This window comes from Leptosomus discolor, chromosome 28, assembly GCF_034619465.1.
Source record: "Leptosomus discolor isolate bLepDis1 chromosome 28, bLepDis1.hap2, whole genome shotgun sequence".
Classification (NCBI taxonomy): Eukaryota; Metazoa; Chordata; class Aves; order Leptosomiformes; family Leptosomidae; genus Leptosomus; species Leptosomus discolor.
The window spans coordinates 371,309-387,341 of record NC_141418.1 but is presented as its reverse complement, the minus strand read 5'-3'; the positions used below and the strand labels follow the sequence as shown (position 1 = coordinate 387,341).

Genomic DNA, 16,033 nt, shown 5'->3' with positions numbered 1-16,033 from the left:
GCTCCTGCCCGGTGAGGAACCCGTGTGCTGGCAGGGGCATCGCAGACGCCCTTTCCTCCAGCCAGTTTAACCCACTCGTCAGTAGCTGCAGGTGCTGCCAGCAGCACTTGAAGTGGTTTTGCGTCACTTTTGAAGGAAACCTGTGCGCTTCGATGGTTAAGTGCTCTGAAATTTTATCTATTGATGCAATTCATTGTAGGAAAAGACTTTCACATAATTAAGTATCTGCGCAGAGAGAAGCCACCCTAAACGGTCTGAGCGCCACCTCAATGCATTGCTTTAAATAAATAACGCAGCAAGAATGAGACAGGATGGCTTTTGCTGAACACAGTCTGCTGGTTTTGTGAGCAACTAAGTGGATGGAAAAATATTTACCTTTCTGGAAGAGCTGGCGGAAGTGCTGCAACCTCCCGTCGATGTTCCTCAGGAGCGTGGCGACGCGGAGCACCTCCCCGGCCGTGAGGTCCCTGCGGCCGGCGCGATCCCCAGGGACGGGGCTCTGGGGGGAAGCCTGGCCAGCAGCCGGGCACCCGGCACCGGGCTCGTGGCCGGGCGGAAGGCGTCTGCCCGGCAGTCTGCCCGCGGTCCGAGCGCAGCCGGCGCCGTCCCGGCCTCCCGGCCCGTTCATGGCGAGATGGAGCACCCGCTGCGGGGCGTTCCCGAGTCCGGGGGGCGAGCCTTGTCCTCAGGCTAGGTTTTTGGGCACACGCTTCCCAAGTCCCGCAGGCCGTCGGCGCGGCCGCCCCTCGCTGGACGGAGGAGAAGCAGCATCCTGTGAAAGCACCCGGGGCCGCGGGACAAAAGACTCACGGAAAAGGAAGGTGCGGGACGAACGCTCATGCTCTCGGCATTTATTCGTTCGCTAACGCAGTGGAGCTGCAACCAGTGTTTGCTGAGAAATCACCGAAGCGAGTTTTAATTATCGAGTTTCTTCACCCCCTGTCCAGCAAGTGGAAACCCAAGTTTAGGAAACTTTTTCTTAGGCTCGGATATCAAAACCAAGCCCCGAATATCCATATGCAATGGCGCCGTGTTCCCGTATCGGTCTCTCTTATTTACCATAACATCATCTGCAAGTAAAAAATGTTGGGTTAGGTGAGCTGTAGAGAATGCCTTCCGTCTCTTCCGTGCTCCTTCCTCAGCTAAAGCACCGACGGGGAGAAAGCCGCCACCTCCCGTGAGAAATCCACATCTATTTACCCGAAGTACCGCGGCCTCTCGGCATCTGCTGGTGAAACCAGTAAACGGAGCCGTTGCCGGTGTCCCAGCGCGGTTGGGCTCCTGAATCTCCGCCGGGCTGCCCCGTGCCTCCGCTGCGGGAGGCGACGTCTGCGTGGGATGAGTCTGCAACCTCAGGCAGGTGTCAGGCGCTGTGGATTTTCCACATTCCTCTTGGGAGCTGTGAAGTTACTCCCTTCCCAGGCGTCAGACCCGTCCTCCTGCCCGGCTTTCATTAACTCTGTGCTGTCCGAGCCCTGCGAGGCGTCTCTGTGACTCCACGCGCGTCGCTACGTTTTAGTTTCACACGACAGCAAGGGAAAAGGGAAAGCAAGAACGCCGCGGCTGCCAAGCAGCGTGTTTGAAGAAGCAAATGGACCAGAAATGGATGATTTGCACTAAAGGGGGCTGAGATCCCGCCCTCAGCGTCCCAATGCCCTTTGGTCCGTGTCCTAGAAATAGAAACAACAAGCCCCGCGCGTGAAAGCAGAGCTAAACGCCTCAACGGCGCCGTGCAACGCGTCCGTCGGGCGGATTTTCATCTCTGGTGGAGCTGGAGACGGAGAAACGGGGTCTGTGGCTGTTCTGCGGGACTCCTCTGCTCCTCGCAGCCAGCGTGAAGCACAGCACGGCGGCCGCTCTCCGGGCAGAGCGTCGGCCGGCGCTGCCTCCCCTCGGTCTCCCCCCTGCAAAGCGACTCCTGCCTATGACGCCGCCGCGTGTCGGCTTTGCTTTCTCGCCTTCCCACGTGGTGCGAAGCTTTATTCCAAGAAAAGAGTGACTCCGTCTCCCGGCAGTTATGGCTGCTTTTACTGGGGGAGAAAACAATCCAGAACATCCCGAAGAGGAACTCACAGTTGTTTCTCTTCCCTGCGGTGGTGTTGGCACAGCAGCGCTCTCCCGCGCTGGCAGATTCCCTTCTCAGCGCTGCTCAGTGTCCCTTCCTTGGCCTCTTGTTCTTCCGCACAACCCCCACTGAAAGGGCAACTTTTGGGTTGAACAGAGGAAAATACGGTTAAAAAAAAAAAGGGTTGGGTTAGTAAAAGTCCACCTTTCATGTTACTGAACGTCACGTACATTCAGGTGGAGGGTGTCCTATCGACATGGAGGTTCCACGGGGGCGAGAAGCGACTGCCAGCTAATAACGGGTGAAAACGTCGCCCTTCGCCTCCCTCCCGCTGCTCCGGGTTCCGGATTTGTGATTTACAGCTGCTTTCTGAAATACAGGCGCGCGAACCGCTGGCCGCTGCCCGAGGCGAACCGAGTGTTGTTTCCTGAGCGACCGCCGGCCAGCACGGCCTCGCTCCTCCGGCAGGTACGTCCCCTGAGAGCCCTTGTGGGGCTCGTTTGTGCCTTTTCACGCCGCGTCCGTGCGCCGCGGAGCATCCCGAAGGAAGTGCCCTGAAGCAGAGTCCCTCCCAACCATTTGTGTTATGGGACTTGTCCTCCTGCCCTCCTCGACCCGCCAGACTTGCCGGGTGAAGAGAGGGAGGATTAAGTGAGAAAACAAGTCGAACAAGGCGGCCTTGCACGGCCTCTTTGTGCCCTTCGCTTCCCGGATCCTTCATGGATCCAGCAAAGCTTTTGGAAACCCTCCCCGGTGACAGAGCAGGGAACGGGACCAGAAACGAGCACATTAACGGTCCTTTTCCCCCTTTCTCCTGCTTTTCAGACCCCTTGATGAGGGCAAGCGGGGGATGGGCGCAGCAGGATTCCCCGCGGGCTCCGTGAACGAGATTTTGGCTACGGAGCCTGTTCGCTCTCAGCCGTTCGGCTTCGTACGGCTCTGCTGAAGTGGAAAGGGCGAAGCAGAGCGAAGGTCACCACGGACGGCGCTGCCCTTGGGCCAGGCAGATCGTCCCCCCGGGGCGGGACTCGGCCGCCCAGCGGGTCGCTGCCGGATGGGCAGACAGAGGTGACTCGCGCTCGGGGAGGCAGGTCACCGGGAAAAGCTGCTCCAGGGTGGAATTCCGGTCGTGCAGCAGCTGCTCCTCGGCAGGATTTGTCCGAAACAGGAATTTCCAGCAGCGTAACGTGAGCAGCGACACGGGAGGTTTCTCAGGACTCGCTCACTCAGCGCCTGTCTCCTAAATCACACCCTACGCGGGCTTCTCACAGCGATCCTGTTCCCGCCGTCATTTGCCGCAGCTTCTCCGTACGTCCGTGGCAGCGCTTGGGGTTTTTAAGGCAATTCCTATTTTTGAAGCTGTTCAGCGAGTCGTTCACTGAACGCTGGTCTCTAGCAGTTATTTTTTTCTCCTCCCTTTTTTGGTAAATAGGTGACAAAGCTTCACCGCGAGAATTTGACTACGCCAGGTCCTAGGCTGGTCAAAAGGGACCGTCCCTCGGCCAGGGTGGGAGCAGCCTCGTTCCGCTGACCCATGTTCCAGCCGTGCGGGGGAGCAGAGCCCGTTTGCCTCAAAACAAGTCACCTTTTGGAAAACTAACGTGATTTTCACAGAATTCTACAACACAGACAGATGTTGCTGTTCTGGAGACATCAGGGAGGGACAGCGACCCGAGGGACGTCCCCCGCTGAGCCGGCCGGCGCAGCCGCAGCCTCCGGAGCCTCTACGACGACTCTCCGCCTTCCTCTTCCCTCTCCTTGTTCTTCGCCTCCTTCTTCTTGTCCAGCTTGTACTTGAGGCGGCGGATGGGGTCGGTGATGCTCCTCGGGGCATGGTCATCAAAATCCTCCGCCAAGCGAAAATTTCGGTCCACCAGCTCGGCAGCCTCCTGCCAGTTTCGGAAGCAAGCGGGGCCCATGCGCTGGATCTCCTCCACGGCGTTCCCAGCGATCACCTCCCCGTTCGGCTTCAGCACCACCACCGCCGGCACCTCGGACACGGCAAACCGCAGCTCCAGCTCCCTGCAAGGCAAAAGCGGGAAGAAACCTCAAATCGGGAAGGGCGCCGTGGTCCTCGCCGCTCCTCGTCCTCACCCCCCGGTAGGACCGTCCCGGTGCAGAGTTACGCGGAGCCCGTTGGCTGAGCGGAAGCCGCTCATCTGTCCAGCGCTGGTCATCAGAGCTGGATCTCTGCGAGGCCGGTGACAGGGGAAGGGGATTTGGGCGTCAGCCCCCCGGGGTACGGGAGACGCAGGACGGCTGCTGGGACCCGCGGGACGCGAGCAGTGGTTGAACAGCAGCGGGACGCTTAAAACGTTAACGTTCTCCAGTTTGCCCTCAAAAGGAGCCGGGAATAACCCTCGGTATTAATTGCAGCTCGTCCTGTCGCTAATGAGGTTACAGTAAGCGCCTGAGGGCTTCCAATCCGCCTGGCTGCGTCTGTCTTCCACGCTCCGCGTCCTGCCCGCAGGGCCGGCTGGCACGGCTTTGGGAGTTATAAATAGGGCGCTGTAAAAGCGGGATGCGACAATACCGGCAAAAAGCGGGCTGGAAGGAAGAGGAAATGGTTTTGCTTTAGCAACAGGGGCAGCCAAAGAGCTTCACCCTTTTTTCCACTAACTCACCCCGCCGGCCGCTCCGGTGGGGACTGAATATGAGGGAAAACGTCTGGAAAAGACTCTCAATATCTGAAAATGCAGCCCCGAGGCTGGCCGAGGGGCCGTTCGCCTCGCTCCTTCACCCGGGACGTACCTTTTGAAGGCGTCCCCGAAGGGTACGGCCAGCCACCGTTTCGGCATGGTCTTGAGGAAGGCGCTCTGCTGCTCCTCCGTCTCGTCCCGCGACACGTACACCAGGACCAGCTGCGAAGCTCGTTCCACGTAAAACTCGTCGGTCAGGCGCAGGAAGAAATCCTTGAGGAGCGGGGAGAAGCGCCGGCACCGCGGGCACTGCCCGGACCCGAAGTAGAGCAGCAGCACCTTGTTCTCCAGCGCCCCGACCAGCTCCCGCTCCGTCTCCACCTCATCCTGTTCCCGGTTGGCCATCAGGACCTTCCCGGTGAAGAGGGCGGCCATGGGCGGACGAAGGCTGATCGATGGACCGACCCCGTGGCTCACGGTGAGTGCTCGGAGGTGGGAAGGGGTGCGGAGACCCCCGGATCACCCGCAGCGGCCGCTCCCGCCGCCGCTCCCGGCTATTAATGATCCCAGATTCCCCGGAGCCTCCGGTAATCGGCTTAAACGGGGGGAGGTCAGTGCCTGGCGGGGCGGTGACAGTCCGGGGGTGCGGGTCCCGGGCCCGGGGGGTGGTGTGTTCGGGGCCGTGGGAACCGGGGCGGTGCCGGTCCCGGGCCGGGGGGGTGTGTTGGGGGCCGTGAGAACGGGGACAGTGCCGGTCCCGGGTAATGCCAGTGCCGTGGGGTCCCGAGCCGTGACGGCCCCGGGTTTGCGGGGGCCGTGAGAACCCGGTTGTGTGTGTCCCGGGACCGCGGGGTCCCGGGCGGTGCCGCTCCCGGGGCCGTGGGGTCTCGAGTGTGCGGGACCCGGGCAGCGCCGGTCCCGGGCCGTGGGCAGAGCCGGTACCGAGTGTGCCGGTACCGACACGAACGACGCTTTCCCAAACCGCCCGTTGACTCCCGGGCGGGCAGAGACACCCGGTCCCGGGGCAGGACCGTCCCTGTCCCCGCCCCCCCCCCCCGCCCCGCAGCGCCCGGCCGGGGCGGCCCCAGCCCCGCGTGTGGGTGGAGCGGAAGGGAGCCGCGCCCCGCCCCTCCGCGGCGACGTGGTGACGCCTCGCGGGCGTTCCCCACGCCGCTCCCCTTCGCCCAATCCGAGCCGTGTAACCGCGCCCTTCGGCCAATAGCATCTCGGCGTTTCCCCACCGTCCCGCCCTATCGGGAGGGCGGTCGCGTCCGGGGCGGGGCTGAGCCTGAGGCGGCGGCAGCGGCTGAGGCGGGCGCGGGCGCGGGAGCTGCCGGCGCCGCTCCGGTACCGGAGGAGGCCGGAGCCGCGCCCGTCCCCCCGCAGCATGCACCCGGCGGGGGTCTGCGCCGCCTCCCTGGGCTCCCTGGGGCTGCTGCGCTTCCTCGGCGCCCCCTGGTCCTGGAGCCTGGCCGCCACGCTGGGCGTCTGCCTGGGCAGCGGGGGATGGCGGCTGCTGCGGCTCGTGTTCCGGACGGCCCCGCGGGACCTCTTGTAAGTGCCCCGCGGGCGAAGGGGCGAGGGCCGGGGGCGAAGCCGCGGTCGCTGCTTTTCAGCCCGAGGCGGGGCGGGTTTCCACGGCGGGCAGCGCTGGGAAGGGCTCAGCCTCCCGCGGGACGCGCCCCGTGGGAGGGGGACACGGGGCCGGGCCCGCCCGTGCACCCCTTGAGGGGGTAGAGCCGGCTCGGAACGCGAGGTCCCCAAGCAGGGGCTTGCGGTGAGACCCCGGCAGCTTCCCCAGCTCCCGGGAGGCCGGCGGCACGTTCAGTTGGGCGGTTTTTAGGCCTCCGTGAGGATGTGCCTTTATTCCGGAGGATTTAGGGCTCCGGCTGTTGCCAGCTCCGCTGTGGCTGTCACTGCGCTTTGAAGGGCTGTTTCCTCCCGATTGCCCGGCAAGCTGGGAATAATGGCAGAAAATAAACTGGGCAGAATAAAGCCCTTTAAGTGTCTGGAAAGCGCAGCTCAGCTGTGAAAAGGCTCCTCTGTTCTGGATTTGGCACAGCGCGGTGTCAGGTCACGGTGAAAGCCCAGCTCGGCCCGACCGTTGCCAACAACTTGTTTCCGAAGCGCGCCCTTCCCCCTCCGGCGAGGCTCCTGCTCTTGACATTCAGCCGGGCGAGTCGCGGGGGGTTTTAAGCGCTAATATTAAATGACCTTTCAAGTTCCTGGGGATTCTTCCAAACCCTCGTTGCTCAACAATTTCCTGTTTTAATGGTGGAAAAACACCGCCTCCTACCTCCGGCGAGGAAACCGGATCCGTTAGGTGCGCCCAGGCCCGCTGTCCTCCTCTTCCCGAGGGACTTGAATAAACTTCTTTCCGTACCAAAGTTATACCCGATAGCCGAGGCGAGAGACCCAGCGCGCCCCTGGAGATAGTTTCCTCCAGGACAGCGTGAGGGAGGCGGCTGAAGTTCAGACAACGACTTTCGCTGCCATCCAGCTTGGACCGTGTCGAGGTTTGACTTGCAGCTGCTGCCTTGGAGGCTTAAAATAATTATGCAAATGACAGGAGAGGGACAGAAAAAAAGCCCCATTGGAGCAGTCTGGTTTGTTCTTTTATTGAGCAGTTGCTCTCCGTGGTGTCAACTATCCGCAGAGGCGGCAATTCTGTTCTTGATAGGGCACCACCGTCTTTAAAGGAGCTCGCTCTCCCAGAATTACTATTTTTTATGGTTAAAATCTGTGGTTTCTGCCTGGTAAGTGGTTAGATAGCCGCGCTTCCCCTTGTCCCAGGACCGCGGCGGAGCCTGACTCACAGGAAGACGGGCCGGCAGCCCCTCGTCCCACGGGTGAAAGGGGAAGCCTCGGCCTTTGCTCTGGGAGCCGAGGCCGCGCCGTGGTGCCGCAGGCTCAGGTCGTTTAAACGCCCTGGGATCCCGAGGGGAGCAGCCGTGTGGGATCGCCCCAAGGTGCTCCCGCCTGACGGGCATTTGCTTCTTTTCTGGGTACAAGCGATGGGTGCCAAGGCCTTTTTTTTTTCCCAAGGATGGCTGAAGGCATCGTTCAAAGATGAAATTTATCCTCTTTGACGTTTTCTGTTTGAGCTGGGGTCGCTGTGAAGAGGGCTTCCCCGTGTTCACGGCGCGGGAAGCACCAGAGCAGTTGCGCTCTGCTTCCGTGCTGAAGCAGCCGTCGCTGTCTGCAGAGCAGCAGCGATGAAAAGCTCCAGGTTCAGGGGCTCTTGGGCTGCCCGAGGGCAGGGGGGTGCCGCTGGGTTACGTCCTCTCTAACCTGGGAGTCGTGCTGCAAATTAAGTCGTTGCTTTCTCCTTCCCGCAGCGGCCTCTCGGTGCTGTTACGAGTCAAGTACAAGTTGCGGAGGCACCAGAAAGCCAAAAGCACCGTCCCCAAGATGTTCCAGGACGTTGTCCGCAGGCACCCCGACAAAGTGGCCCTGATTTACGAAGCCACCGGCGAGCAGTGGACCTTCAGGAGGCTGGACGAGTACTCCAACGCCGTGGCTAACTACTTCTACCAGCAAGGCTTCCGGCTGGGGGACGTCATCGCCATCTTCATGGAGAGCCGCCCCGAGTTTGTCGGCCTCTGGCTGGGGATGGCGAAAATCGGCATCGAGGCGGCTCTCATCAACTTCAACTTGCGCCTGGACTCCCTGGTGTACTGCGTGACGGCCTCGGGCGCAAAAGCCGTGATCTTCGGCGGGGAGCTGGCTGCGGGTGAGTCGCGTGGGCGCTCGTCCGCCTGACGGGCCCCTCCCGAGCCCTTCGCTCGGTCCTGAAGAAGGCAGAAATGGGGAAAACTGAACCCCAGAAGGCAGCTGGCGGCGTTAGGAGCTAGGGAGGGTGGTAGATCTCCTGCCCACGGAAGGTGGAAGCGTCTGGTTGGTACCTGAGGCCGAAAGAGGAGCGGTGGTTTGATGGAGCCGCCAGTGGCTCCGTTGCATCTGCCTGGTTTGGTGGTGCCCCAGCTGAGCGGGCTGGTTTGCTCCTGTTCCGTGGGATCGGGAGGAGCTGTGGCAGGAGGCTCGTGCCTCGCCAAGGAGCGGCGGTGCGTGCCACCAGGCGTGTCCTCCTCTCGCTGTGTTAATCCTCTTTGCTCTACGCCGCGCTTTCTGCTGCAGGGTGGGTTTGTCAGTGGATGCTGGTTTTAAAGACGCCCCTGCTGCTCTCAGGAGCTCTGTTCCGATGTTTAGTGTTAGATCTGGGGGTTTATTATTCCGGATCGTCTCCTTGAAACCGTTCTAGATTATTTGAAGGTCATGGCGTGGTCGCGGGGAGAGGGGATGTCGCGGAGTTCCCTTGTTAGGGGCTTTACCGGGCCCGGGTCAGCCTGACCGCCCCAGTGGGGGGCACGTTAAGTGTTTCAGAGGAGTCCCTGGTTCTTCAGGTGCTGCTGTGGTTTTGGGGCGCGATAGGACGTCACACAGACCGGTTTTGCCGCTGCCCAGAGCGTTGTGTTTGTTGCGAAAGCGCCTCGGTTTGTCCTGCAGCGATCGCGGAGGTGAACGGGATGTTGGGGAAGAACATGGCGAAATTCTGCTCTGGGGACTATAACCCGGCTGTCGTTCCCGTGGACACCAGACACCTCGATCCTCTCCTCAGTGCTGCGGCGAAGTCGCCCCCGGCTCAGACTCCGGCCAAAGGTTTAGATGGTAATTTTTTCCACGAGTGTTATTTCTCAGCGTGATGTGTGCGAGCGCTGGACTGGGTGACAGCGAACCGAGAACGCTAAGCAAGACGGGGGGATTAAATCAACCTGGTTTGGTCTCACAAATAGAAGAAAGGAGGAAAAAAGAGGGGAAAAAAAAGAAGATCCTGGTCCAGGGTACTTTGGGTTAAGTTTCTCACTGTCTGAGGCTCCCAAGCTCCCCGTGGCTGATGTGTTTGGTACCTGAAGGAGGGAGGTTGGTGCTTTCCCGAAGACAACCCCGCCGTTACGGGAGAACAGCCGGTGGGACGCGGGTGGGGGGAAGCAGGCGGCGTGCCAGGACTTACCCCACGCTCTCCGCGTTGGTGTCGGCCTTCGCCGCTCTCCCCTGCGCTGTCACCGGCTCAGAGCCTCAAGCACAAACCAAACCCCGTGGGGATTTTCTTGGGCCGTTGAGAACGGTCTGTCTGACGCCTCTTTCCCTTCTTCAGATCGGCTCTTCTATATCTACACGTCAGGAACCACGGGAATGCCCAAAGCTGCCATCGTGGTGCACAGCAGGTGAGGACCCGAGGGGCAGCTTCCCTCGGGAGGCGCGTTTCGCGTCCCGAACCCCGCCGCTGCGCCCGGCCCGCTCGCTCAGCGCGCGCCGTCTCCCCGCAGGTATTACCGCATCGCCGCCTTCGGGTACTACGCCTACCGAATGCGCCCGGAGGACGTCCTCTACAACTGCCTCCCCCTCTATCACTCCGCAGGTAGGCTGCCGCCGCCGCTGCCTCCTCCTCCTCCTCGGCGGAGGTAAGGCGTTGGCCTCCCCCCTCGCGTGTCCTCGTGAGCGGCCGGAGCCACCCCCGTGATCCTTGTTTTCCAGGTAACATCATGGGAGTTGGGCAGTGCCTCATCCACGGCCTCACCGTGGTGATCCGGAAGAAGTTCTCGGCCAGTCGCTTCTGGGACGACTGCGTGAAATACCGATGCACGGTGAGGGCTCTGCGGTCCCCGCCTTTGGCGCTCAGCTCGAGGGCGCCAGCTCCGCTGATCTCCGATAATTCCCCGTCGCTTGTCGGCTGCCGAGGTGCCTGTGCCCTGGCGCCTTCAAGCTGCCAGTGCTGCCGTAGGCAGGCAGGACTTCAGGAAAGGTCTTTCCTCCGTCTTAGAATGGTTTTGGTTGGAAAAGGGCTTTAAGATCACCGAGTCCAACCGTCAGCCCAGCACTGCCCAGCCCCCCACGTGTCCCTCAGCGCCACGTCTACACGTCTTTTAAACCCCTCTGGGGATGGGGACTCCACCAGCTCCCTTGGGCAGCCTGTCCCAGGGCTGGAAAACCCTTTGGGTGGAGAAATTTCTCCTGATGTCCAGTCCAAACCTCCCCTGGCACAACCTGCGGCCATTCCCTCCCATCCTGTCACCTGAGAGCAGAGACCGACCCCCACCTCGCTCCAACCTCCGCTCAGGCAGCTGCGGAGCGCGATGAGGTCTCCCCTCAGCCTCCTCCTCTCCAGACCAACCACTCCAGGTCCCTCAGCCTCCTCCTCTCCAGACCAACCACTCCAGGTCCCTCAGCCTCCTCCTCTCCAGACCAACCACCCCAGTCCCCTCAGCCTCCTCCTCTCCAGACCAACCACCCCAGCTCCCTCAGCCTCCTCCTCTCCAGACCAACCACCCCAGTCCCCTCAGCCTCCTCCTCTCCAGACCAACCACCCCAGGTCCCTCAGCCTCCTCCTCTCCAGACCAACCACCCCAGCTCCCTCAGCCTCCTCCTCTCCAGACCCCTCACCAGCTCCGTTGCCCTTCTCTGGACCCGCTCCAGCACCTCAGTGTCCTCCTTGCAGCGAGGTGCCCCAAACCGCACCCACACTCGAGGGGTGGCCTCACCCGCACCGAGCACAGGGGCACGGTCACCCCCCCCGGCTCCTGCTGGCCACGCTGTGGCTGACACAGGCCAGGAGGCTGTCGGCCTTCGTGGCCACCTGGGCACGCTGCCGGCTCCCGTTCGGCGGCCGTCGACCAGCCCCCCCCCGGGGCCTTTCCCCCGGGCAGCGTTCCCTGCCCGGCCTGCGGCGCTGCGTGGGGCCGGGGGGACCCGAGGGCAGGACCCGGCGCTTGGCCTTGGTGACTCGGCCCGTGGATCCTGCCTGGCCAGACCCCTCCGCAGCGCCCTCCTGCCCTCAACCCCCACCCCCAGCTGGGTGTCACCTGCCAGCTGACCGGGGGGCACCCAATCCCCTCGTCCAGACCATTGATAACGGTATTAACCAGAGCTGGCCCCAGTACCGAGCCTGGGGGACGCCCCTTGGGACCACCCACCGGCTGGAGTTCACGCCGTTCCCCACCACTCTTGGGGCCCGGCCACCCAGCGAAGAGCGCGCCTGTCCCGGCCGCGAGCAGCCCGTTTCTCCAGGGCAGGGCTGGGGGAAATGGTGTCAGAGGCTTTACTGAAGCCAACATCCCCCCATCATCCCCCGACGCCCCCCCATCATCCCCCGACGCCCCCCGTCATCCCCCGACACCCCCCATCATCCCCTCTGTCTGTCACGACCCGCTTGGAAAGCACGAGCTTGCAGCCCTCGCTGGTGCAGGGCAGCTCTGCCAGACCGTCTCCGTGTTGGGAGCCCCTGCAGAGGAATTCTCCTGGCAGCTCGTAGCCAATTTGTGTTTATGTCAACGTCACCTTCGAATTTAAGCAGCTCTTTCTCCTCCCTGGTGTTCCTCTTGCCCTTCCCCCCCCCCCCCAGCAGTATTTATAGCTGGTAATTGGATCTCCGCTCCAACGGCGTTTTGCTGGGTCAAGCCGTTCGGTTGTGACCGACCACTCGTTCCCCTCCTCTTTCTGAGGCCTCTCGGTGCGTCTGTTAAAGCACGAGGGTTTTTCTTTGTCCGAGTGTCTCTCTCGGAGCTGAGGGATCCCTCCCGTGCTCTTTGCGGGTTCCAGAGGGACCCAGCAGCCCTTTCACCGTGGCCAGAAACCCCGACCTGTTGAAACGGCTGCCGGGCCTTGTTCCACGAGCTACGCCGGCGCCGGTGGCCTCGTGGTCGGCTTTTGCCAGGGTGCTGCGAGGGCCGCCTGAAGCCTGAGCTGTGTTTTTGTGTTTACTGCTTCAGATTATTCAGTATATCGGGGAAATCTGCAGGTACCTTCTGAATCAGCCGGTGCGAGAGTCAGAAACCCAGCACTGCGTGCGGCTGGCGGTGGGCAATGGGTTGAGACCCACCATCTGGGAGGACTTCACCAGGCGCTTCCGGATTAAGCAGATCGGGGAGTTCTACGGGGCCACGGAGTGCAACTGCAGCATCGCCAACCTGGACGGCAAGGTGGGGAGGGAGGAGGGGAAGCTCCTCTGGCCACTCCCCGGCCTCTGGCGAGGGCCGGCGGGGAGCTCAGTTGGTGATTGGGGGCGGCGTGCACGCAAACCTGGGGAAAATCTGACGTTTTGGGTGAATTTTCCTGTTCGGTGGGAAGGGAGGAAAGATCGGGGGATTCCCGGGAGGCGCTAGTGCCGCACCCGAGCCGCTCTCTGCAGCCTTTCGGGGTTTTTTGTTCTGTCTTTCGGAAGGTCGGTGCCTGTGGGTTCAACAGCCGGATTCTGCCCAACGTTTATCCCATTCGTTTGGTGAAGGTGAACGAGGACACGATGGAGCTGATCCGGGACTCCGGGGGACTGTGCATCCCCTGCCGCCCAGGTGAGCGTTAACCCCAGCAAATCCATCGCAGCTTTTTGGTCTAAAAAAATTAAAACAAGCTCTGGCTGGTTTGAGGGGTTCCTCGTGTCGTACGCAGGGGTTCACTCCCAGTCCTTCCCCCCCGAAGATGGAGCCGTTCAGCCGCTGAACATCCCTGGGCCAGGAAGTTCAGCTCGTCGTGATATGTGTCGGCCTCACCTTGTGTTGTCCCGTTCCCTCAGGAGAGCCGGGGTTGCTCGTCGGGCAGATAAACCAGCAGGATCCCCTGCGCCGCTTCGACGGCTACGTCAGCGAGAGCGCCACCCACAAGAAGATCGCTGACAACGTCCTTCGCAAAGGGGACCAGGCCTACCTGTCAGGTACTGCCCCCACGGAGCCGGGCGTTCCCCCTGCAGAGGGGGTCTCGGGAGAGCGAAAGCCGGGGTCTTTCTTTTGCGAGGAGCAGCTGTGTCGGCGTTTCGAAGCTCCCAGCTGTTGGAGTTATTTTTATTAACGTTCCAGAGATTCTTTTTTTTTTCCCTCTCCCATCCTTTCCGTCCTGCCGCCTCTCTCCCGTGACGTGGAGACGCGGGGCACGGTGGTGGGAAGCCCCCGAGGTATTTCTGCGCTCCCCTGGGGGGCAAACAGCCCGACGCTGAGCAGAGGGCGCTGGGGCAGCCCGGGGCGCTCGCGGACCCGAGTCCCGAGGTGGTTTGTGGTGTCTCCTCTCCCCCTCCCAGGAGACGTGCTGGTGATGGATGAGTTTGGTTACATGTACTTCAGGGATCGCAGCGGGGACACCTTCCGGTGGCGAGGAGAGAACGTCTCCACCACGGAGGTGGAAGGAACCTTGAGTCACATCCTCAACCAGACGGATGTTGCGGTGTACGGGGTGGAAGTGCCAGGTAAGACGTCGAGCCGGAGCCCTCGGGGCTGAGGGAGAAAGACAAACCTTGGGCAGACGCACCAGATGGGTGTCAGAACGGGTCGAAATCGGTCGCCTCTGTTGTAACCAGGCGTCTGAAAATGGAAAGATGTGGTAGAGCCAGACGGCGGAGTCTGGCACGTTTGTTCTGAGCAGTTGGAATAACCGGAGATCCGGCGGCGCGGTCTGAGGAAGGAAGGTTTTTGCGTGAGCTCTTGGTGTGCAAAGACCGTCCTGTGGGTGCCCGGGCCCGTAAATCTTCGAGTGATCCGGGAAGGGGGTGGAGGAGGCCATAGGGACGGGACCGGCCGTGCGCTGTCGGCCAGAAAGGCGCCCGTCGCGGCGCTCTGCGCTGGATTTTATCATGGCGCGTGTCTGAGACCTGGTGAAAACAAGCCTTGGGTTCGCTTTCGGGGGCGGCCTCGACCGAGGGGTGGGGGGACGCGTTGGCAGCAGCCTCGGAGCCTCTGGTGTCACACTGGGCTTTCCTCAGCGCTTTCATTGGAAGAGGCACGGGAGGAAAGGCCAGCGCTCGCGTCAGCTGAGCGCGCCGTACCTCTGCGGCCCCCGCCCGAGCCGTGCTCTTCTCTTTCAGGGGTGGAGGGCAAAGCTGGGATGGCGGCGATCGCCGATCCCAAAGCCAAAGTCAACCCCAACGTCCTGTACCAGGAGCTGCAGAAGGTGTTGCCTCCCTACGCCCGGCCTGTCTTCCTCCGGCTCCTCCCCCAGGTTGACACCACAGGTAGGGGCGAGCCGGCCGCTCTCCGGGGACGTTCAGACCCCGAAAGGAGTTTTGGAAGCGTTTCCACCCGCTTTGGGGGCGAAATAAGGTCCCGGCTTCGAGTGCGGCGGGTGCAGAAGGACCACGAGGGAAAATGATGGTTGTGGTTAAGGGTCAACGAGAAATGGGGCAGTTCCAGGCCCTTACGGAAAGGATCCACGTAGGAACGTGTCCCCGCTGGGCCTCGGGCGCTGTCGCTTGCCTTCCCGCCCGACTGCGGCCAAGTCAGCTGCTGTTTGGCTGCTGCGTTTTCTGTTCTCGGTTTCCCAGGAGTTTTACCGGGTCCTTTTACCGGCCCGTGCGTGAGGGGAAGTAACGATTGCGCGAGGTTTGTGTAAGAACTCTGGTGGCCGTCAGGACCGTTAACGAGCCTCGAGTCGCTGAAATTCTTGGGCAAACCTGAAGCAGAAATGAAACGCCACCCGTGCCCTTTCCTCCTCCCTTAAGCTGCCTTCTTGATGCAAAGTATTTCTAATTTTTTTTTTTTTCCCCCTCTTTTTTGAAGGTACCTTCAAGATTCAGAAAACCCGCTTACAGAGGGAAGGATTCGACCCCCACCAAACCTCAGACCGGTTGTATTTTTTGGATCTAAAGTTGGGAAAATACGTTCCTCTGGATGAATGCCTTTATGAAAGGATTTGTTCTGGAAAAGCTGCTTTATGATCTAGTCCCATTCAGCCTTTTCGAGGAAAACGATGACTAATCGGAGGGCCGAGGCTGGCGGGAAGGGATGGATTCCTGCGAGGTCCTTCCGCAGGGAAGCGCCCGGCCTGGCCTCTCCCTCCCCTAAAGCACATTAACCCGTCGCCCGCTCCCTCCCTGAGCGCCGACGTCCCATTAACCTGCCCTTACGCCTCTAGAGAGAGTATTTTTGTAACCACTACCCGCTTAGGGAGGAGCTCGATGGCCATATTTATTTATGGAGCTACCTGTGCCCCGCGGGGGCTTCTCTCTGCTCCGTCTCCAGGCTGGACTTAACCCATTTAGGTCATTTTTTTTTAACCTCACTTGCGTTAGGTCACGTTTTAACTACCGGCGGGCCGTGCCCTTAGGGCTGGGGATGTGAGGACATTAAAAAAAAACAAACAAAAAAAAAAAAACACCACAAAACCCCGTGACTTTGGTGGGTGCTGTGGGGGAGGGGAGCGGCCTTGGCCTTCCCCCTCGCAGTGGTGGTTTGGGCCCCTCCGGGGGGGAGGCCGCTGCCTGAGGCCTCGCGGAGCCCGGCTGAGGGACCGGCCGCGCGTTCGTGCTTGGACCGTGGAAAAACGAGTTAACGGGGTAAAGCTGTGTGAGCTC

At 61.4% G+C, this 16,033-nt stretch overlaps 2 protein-coding genes across 3 annotated transcripts; one reads left to right on the top strand and one right to left on the bottom strand.

Annotated features, from left to right (window-relative positions):
• Positions 1-3,503: 3,503 nt before the first annotated feature.
• NXNL1 (nucleoredoxin like 1) lies at positions 3,504-5,139 on the bottom strand. Its single transcript, XM_009948386.2, has 2 exons — positions 4,817-5,139; positions 3,504-4,087 (listed from the first exon to the last, which is right to left on the bottom strand). Exons 1-2 carry the CDS (start codon positions 5,137-5,139, stop codon positions 3,790-3,792), a joined length of 621 nt encoding a protein of 206 aa, XP_009946688.1. The 3' UTR covers positions 3,504-3,789.
• On the top strand, positions 5,123-15,809 carry SLC27A1 (solute carrier family 27 member 1). 2 transcript variants are annotated; one of them, XM_086478878.1, is made up of 12 exons: positions 5,123-5,182; positions 8,043-8,437; positions 9,211-9,372; positions 9,860-9,929; positions 10,032-10,123; positions 10,240-10,349; positions 12,471-12,680; positions 12,923-13,049; positions 13,271-13,408; positions 13,769-13,933; positions 14,549-14,695; positions 15,240-15,809. In XM_086478878.1, exons 1-12 carry the CDS (start codon positions 5,160-5,162, stop codon positions 15,395-15,397), a joined length of 1,797 nt encoding a protein of 598 aa, XP_086335004.1. In that variant the 5' UTR covers positions 5,123-5,159; the 3' UTR covers positions 15,398-15,809. The 2 variants fall into 2 exon arrangements, with proteins under 2 accessions (XP_086335004.1, XP_086335003.1); XM_086478877.1 differs by lacking the exon at positions 5,123-5,182 and adding an exon at positions 6,092-6,258.
• Positions 15,810-16,033: the final 224 nt, after the last annotated feature.